At 52.4% G+C, this 6,668-nt stretch overlaps 1 protein-coding gene across 1 annotated transcript; it reads right to left on the bottom strand.

Moving 5' to 3' along the window:
• Nucleotides 1-3,162: 3,162 nt before the first annotated feature.
• Nucleotides 3,163-6,646, bottom strand: PPP1R3D (protein phosphatase 1 regulatory subunit 3D). The gene has a single exon (XM_033094699.1). The coding sequence runs from the start codon at nucleotides 6,299-6,301 to the stop codon at nucleotides 5,402-5,404; it is 900 nt and encodes a 299-aa protein (XP_032950590.1). The 5' UTR covers nucleotides 6,302-6,646; the 3' UTR covers nucleotides 3,163-5,401.
• Between the last annotated feature and the right edge of the window lie 22 nt (nucleotides 6,647-6,668).

Raw genomic sequence — 6,668 nt, 5'->3', positions numbered from 1 at the left:
AACAACAGAAAAATACAGGAAACCCAGCAAAGAAGAATAATTTTTCAATAGTGTGGGGTCTGGGGTCAACCAAGCAGGCTTTGAGCCCTGGTCTACTTACAGACAAAACAGAGAACCAGTGAGAAGATGAATGTGTATATGCAGGGAGAGAAAAGGATTCAGGTTTTAAAAAAACCCCAACAACCTGACAGACAGGGGAGGCACATATTTTTTCCCTAAAGCTGAATGAGTGCAAATAGTAATAGATAAATACTACGTCCTCTCTACCACCATAACAGATATCTAACATTCCAAATGTAAATGAGAGCCTAACCAAGAGAGGGGAAAGAAACACCATCTTCTATCACGACTAAAATGTTAACAAAGCTACTTAATAAAACACTTCTAATGACACTGCGCCCCCCCCCCGTGAAATTCAGCGTACAGATCCATTTTATTCTTATCATTATTCCTACTGTATATAGTGGACAGCAGGAACAGAGCTGAAAAGAGGGACCAAAGAAAACAGAAGCAGACAGAAAAGACGGCGGGACAGGGGAGCGGGAGAGGAAACAGGTGTGGGCACTTAGTTCTGAAAATGGAAGGAGCACGGGCAACAACGGAGCCACATGCAAAGTTCCACGCCCATCTCCAGAACAGTTACATTGTTTCCAAAGCTAACGTCTGGATAAGGGGGAGGGGCCGACGTACAGGCCTTGGTCCTCCTCTCTGAAACGATGACGACCACACCTGCCGAGGCCGGCCCAGCATAGCGAACATGAGCAAGTCCGTACCTGGTCAGTCCGGACACCGAAAGGGCTGGCGTCCTCAGTCATCGCCGCACCAGCCCGCCCACGTCCTGCCCCTACCCCGGCGTCTCCTGACCGGCGCCACCCCTGTCGCTCCCGCCCAGGCCACTGACCAGGGCTAGCTCAGCGCGGACTGCCCACCTCGGGCCGCCGTCGGGCCCCTCACAGCCGCGCGACCTGCGCGAGGCCCGCAGGGCCCCCGGACGCCCTGATGGAGTCCACCCCTCAGCCCCGATGCCGCGCCGTCCTGGCTGTTTCCACTACAGGCTTCAACCGTCGGGAGTCCGCGGGCCCAACGGCCCGCCCCCTCCAGAGGTCCATCCAGCCGGACCCTGCTAAGTACCCCCGTGTGCCCCCGCCGTCAGGGAAACCCGCCCGGGCGCAACCTGCTAGCTGTCGGAGGCCTCCGCGTGGAAGTCCGAGGCCTGTTCCCACTGCCGCCGCCAAGTGTCGTGTGACAGCGCCTCAGGCCCCGCGGCCGTATTTCAGGCGGCCGACTGGAGGCGGGAACCATCCATCCAATCCGCGCTACGTGCGGCCGACGCCGCGTCCAATCAGCACAGCTGCCTGGCCAGGCCCCGCCCCTCGTGCCCGGGGCTGTAGCCGGGGCCGCCCGAGGCCGGAGCAGGGGCACTGCGGTGAGCGTGACTTGGGCCCTCAAGTGGGCCGCCGCGTCCCAGACCCTGACCCCAACCCCGAGTCCGCTCAGCCTGCGCCCTCACCGCGAGGGCCGCTCCTCATGGAAGCCCTGCGAGAGAAGGAGACACCGTCCTTTCCCTTCCTCCACTCCCGTCCCGTGATGCGGACGCGCCCAAGTGCCCCGGAGGGCGCCGGCGGGCCCAAGGAGACCCCCGGGCTCCCCACAACTACCCGAGAGGGCTGAACAGGGCCGAAGAGCCGCGGGGCACCAGACGAACCTTCGAGGACGCGAGGCTACCTCTCCTCTTATAGAGTCCCACGCTGTGGGCCAGCAGAGGGCAGCAGAGCCATGCCCGGGCGTGTTCCCGCTAAACGCCACGCCAGACTGCCGCGCCCAGCTAGCCACGCCCAGCTAGCCTCGCCGCCGTCCCTCCTCGCCCCGCCCCCCGGCTTCCTGCCACGATTCGCCCACCTCGCGCTCCCTCTCCGCTGACCGCGCCCCAGATGGCCCCGCCCCTCCCTGCTGCCACGCCCCCCCAGCCTGCCCAGCCTCCAGTCTCCTGCATGGGTTTTCTAAACGGAGATGATGCCAGGGGCTGCTGCCCTCATTAGCCAGAACCCCAGACCCCGGGGGGACGTTAGGCTGAGGCTGTCTACGTGTGGTACTGAACATAATCATCAACAATATATTCCAGGCTTTTAAAAATGTTTCCATTTAAAGTATCAGTTTAAATGATAAAAGCAATGATGTTGTGTAAAATATATTGGGGGTGCCCCCAAAATGTATACACATTTTAAGAGATGTACAAGCAATTCAGAAATGGCTATAACAGACACACACTTCAAAAATTAACAGTAGTGATTTTCTCCCCTTGCCACTTTCGAATAGAGGAGAAAAATGTTAGAGCCCTTTTTGTTTCGTGTGTTCAAAAAGCATAGAAATTATTTAGTAAACATCAGTAAACTACCAAGAAGAAGACAAATCCTATCACTCATTTTAATGTCATTTGAATTGTTTTTCAATAGGTTTTTAGATTTTGCTGTTAGATGGAAAACCTTATCAATCATCAAAATCAGGGTTTCGATTAAATTCCATGGGCACGTCTTGGGAACATCCTATCACATGGCAGTGCATGCACGCTGGTTAGTTTGAATGTTGACTTTGCCGCTTACCAGCTGTGGGACTTGAGTTGAATTACTGAAATCTCCCTGAGCTTCACTTACTTCAGCTAAGAAAATGGGGATATTATCTACCAGGTAGTGTAATTTTCAGAATTAAATGAAATCAAATACAGCATACCTAGCTCGGTGGACAAGTAAATAAGAAAAGACACAATAAATGTTAGTTTCCTTCCTCTATGTACAAGGCTTTACACTGGAGGAGGGCCACAAGGGGTGGGGGAGAGGCAGATACCCATTAGTTATTACATACACACGATTCAATAAGCAGCGTAAGAGAAGTTCAATAACTATCCCATCCTCTATATTCCCCTAGAGATGTCTTCACAGATGACCTGGCATCAAAGGCTGCATTTCCAATTCTCAAAGATACACAACAGTGCTACGGAAGCTGAGGTAGCCGCATACAATTGTTTTTTGGCAAGGCACTAAATTTGACTGTTTTAGGAAGGATAAGACTTTTATGTGAAATGATTTAAACAATCAAGAAGTTTCTAAAACCTTGTTTCTGTTATTAGGCCACAAAAAAAAATACATTTCCAGCTAACAGTTTGTGCACATATACTTTAATATTTAGGCTTGGGTGAAATCATCTTAAATGACAGACATTAAAATATGTTTGGGGAGACAATCTAACAATTGCACAATCCAATACAAAATTTTAACATCTAAGCAATATAACTGTGTTTTAGGGTCTGAAAGTTCTCCTTAGCTGAACTTTAACAACCAGGCCAGTACATCTAAGCTTTTAAATGTTAACACGTTGGTATTTTTTAAAAGGCACGTTGAGGTTCTCATATCAAAGATATAACACTTACTTTATATTCTATGAGCAGAACATTTTTGGCAAGTGACTTTCACATGGGTTATAAGATTCCCTACATGCCTTTATACAATACATTTGGCAGCTCTAAATCTTATACGTGAGTACTCTGGACAATTGTCTTGCATTCTGGGCTAGGGCCAAGGGCATAGCGGCCAAGGGCATAGCAGCCAAGGCCCTCCCAGGCTTGCTGACCTAATTGGACAGTTTGTTAAACAACAGGAAATGCAACCAGGCTTCTCTCTCTCTTGCATGTCAATGTAGTACACAGTGCTAACAGCCAAAAGTTGTTCAATTTAATCCCAATGTTTTAAATCAAAATTCAGTGTTCTTCGACCAGAGGGTAGTCCCTCTACATCGGAAAGCCTCCCGCTTCTTGGAATTTTAAAAACACAAAAGTTGTCATTGTAAAGAACAAATTGGTTAAAATACAAAACTCATCTTTTACATATTGACGTGATAAATGTCAACAAGCATTCAAAAATTTAGAGTTAATTCACTGTTGACAGCTGTCACAAAATTAACCACACTGGTTTCAACTGGATCATAATTTGACTTCACAAATTAGAGGCCTTGTCCATGTTGATTGGGTTTTTCCACCTCACTGCTAGCACCTGCTGTCTGGGAGACCACCACTCAGCACCAAAAGAAATCACCAGCCCCTCCCTGAGAGTTTTAAGTGGTTGTGGAACTCTGCAGGGGACAACAGCCTTGAATTCTGGGTTGGAGTTTAAATGAAAAGTATTTAACACTTTAAAACTGGAAAGCAAGTCCAGACAATGTTAGAAATGGTCCTATCTGAAGGCACAAAGAATAAAGTTGGCACGTGGCTGATAAATCCAGGCATCTATAAATACAATTTAAAACAATACAAAAGTATAAATATCTGTGAATTATTTTCCTCCAGTGCTCTGGTTATTGCTGAAAACACCTTCTAGTTCCACTTGGTAGCTTGACTGCTGGAATCTTCTGATGCTTAAAGAAGACAACAAGAGTCATCTCAATCATCAAAAAGGTAATTAAAAGGGCATAGTTGCCTGAAATTCTATCGAGTTGCCTGAAAATTGAAATAACGTAAGGCAGAATTTCTCAAAATGTTTAGGTAGTTTCAAACCTAAACAGAATGTCCTGATAACATGCAGATACTAATTACCAAACACATACAAAAGAAATACATGGAGAGGAGAAACTCACAGAAAGCGCTGTTTTGCTATTAAAAGTTTTAAGCTTTCCCTCTTTCTCAGCTGTGATGTAGGAGACACACAGCCTAACCAGAGCAGCTGAACTCCTAGGAATGATTGTGCGATGACTGAGGAGACATAACTTTCTTGCCTATTAATAGTTTCCCACTGCGAGTAGTCCACATACATTGGCAAGCAAACATGGTCTCAGGTTTTCCTTGTCCCAGGGCCGGAATGCCTCAAGGGACCATGATGGGGGTCACACCATACATTCTGTTTACAGTGGGCACAAATGCACATGACTGATTATTTTTTTGCGTATTAAATCCAGAATGTTCCTAAGAAAGCATTCACTGAGCATCAAAGGTCCCAGCATCACAACAATAACTCACGACCGCATTTACAGAGACCCAATCAAGACACATGCAAAAACCACAGGCCTTACTAGCAGGAGGATGCAGGCCTTTCCGACAAAACAGAACAAAACCCTGCTGGGTCCTGTCCAGAGGTCCCAACCCTCACATACACCTACCCACCCCGCACCCTCCCCTAGCACGTTGCATACACACAAGCTTTCTGGACACCTGAGGTTACTTTTTACACCAAGTGACACAGACTTTCAAGTAGATGACAGGATGGCCACTGCCAGGGTTTCTCGCAGCGGGACGTGAGGTCAGACGACTTAGGTTTGGGGGTGGGGTGTAGGAAAGCGCAACCACCTCTTCTGGGACAGCCCAGCTGGGAAGTGACTACAGGTGGGGCCTGGGTGCAGAAGCCCCTGGCCCCGCCGCTCAGATGAAGTGGATCCAGCTCTCTTCGCACTCCCCGCGGGGCATGTGCAGGGCGTGGTTGCGGCACGTGAGGCTGTAGTTGCGGCCGTCGTTGTTGTCCCAGTACGTGGCGCCGGCCACTCGGTAGCGCAGCGCGAAGTTCACGCAGGAGCCAAGCGCCAGTATGTACGGCGGCACTGGGAAGCCAAAGGCGAAGACGTCCTCGGTGCCCTCGGAACCTGCCGGTCCCCGCCACTTCGCCACGGCCTCGTGGGTGCTGCGCCAGCTGGAGAAGGTGTAGCGCACAACCACCTGCTTCTCGAAGGCCACGTTGCGCACGCGCACCGTGCCGCTGATGCCCAGGTCTGAGCAGGTGACGCGCTCCAGGCACACGAGCTGCCGCGCCAGACGCTCACCGAAGTTGGCGGCCTCGATGGGTGGCAGGAAGTCGGGCACCAGGCACTGAAGGGTGAACTCTAGGTCCTGACCGCTGCAGCATAAATCCGAGTTGATGGCTAGCCGCGACAGCACGTGCAGTGGCACCGACGGGTCGTCGCCGGCGTTGAACACCTTGACCTGCGTCAGCTCCAGGCCCAGCGCGTCGGCGAAGCGCACGCGATGCTGCTGGCTCCAGCCCGGTCGGCAAGCAGCGCGCGGAGCGCCGGTGGCCTTCTGGCGGCGTTCGGGAGAGCTGGGCAGCGAGCGCGCCCGCCGCAGGATGATGGGCCGCAGGCGGGGATCGCAGCCTGACGGCGCGGGCGGTGGCGGCGGCGCGCGGCCCGGGCTTCCGGGGGGCCGGCAGAGCCGCGGCTCCCGAGCTGCACCACTGTCCAGGTCCGAGAGGCAGCTGAGGCTCCGCGGTGCGGTCTTCCGGAGCCCCAGAGCGGGGGGCTGGACCGCGGAGCCCAAGCCGCTGAACATAGCCCAACCGGCCGTCGGGCGGTGGGGGAAGAGGGCGGAACCGAGGGGCAGCCTCCCCACCCGGCGTCCGCTACCTCCGCGTCCCAGGCGGTGCTCAGAAGCGTCCGAGTGTCCGCCGCAACTGCAGCCTGCGGGAACCCTTGGGGCCCCCTGCGCACACCCCTCACCCCTCGAGTCCTCCCCCAGGTCTTCCGCTTCTTGCAGCGAAAAAAAAAAGCTTGTTTCCCAAGAGATGAGTGCTTTCTCGGGTGCAAGCTTTCTGGGGACACTATCCGGAGCGCAGGGTGGAGCCTCCTTCTGCTTCCTTGGAGGTTCTTAGGGGAAGCCTGCGTTCCTGGAGCGGCCCCTCCCACCTTCCAAGTCGGCA

The sequence above is a fragment of the Rhinolophus ferrumequinum genome, chromosome 23, assembly GCF_004115265.2.
Source record: "Rhinolophus ferrumequinum isolate MPI-CBG mRhiFer1 chromosome 23, mRhiFer1_v1.p, whole genome shotgun sequence".
Classification (NCBI taxonomy): domain Eukaryota; kingdom Metazoa; phylum Chordata; class Mammalia; order Chiroptera; family Rhinolophidae; genus Rhinolophus; species Rhinolophus ferrumequinum.
This window is presented reverse-complemented; position numbering and strand designations above follow the sequence as displayed.

What these genes read in the sequence shown, in the direction of transcription:
- PPP1R3D (XM_033094699.1), bottom strand. Translation starts at nt 6,301, where the DNA reads ATGTTCAGCGGCTTGGGCTCCGCGGTCCAGCCCCCCGCTCTGGGGCTC.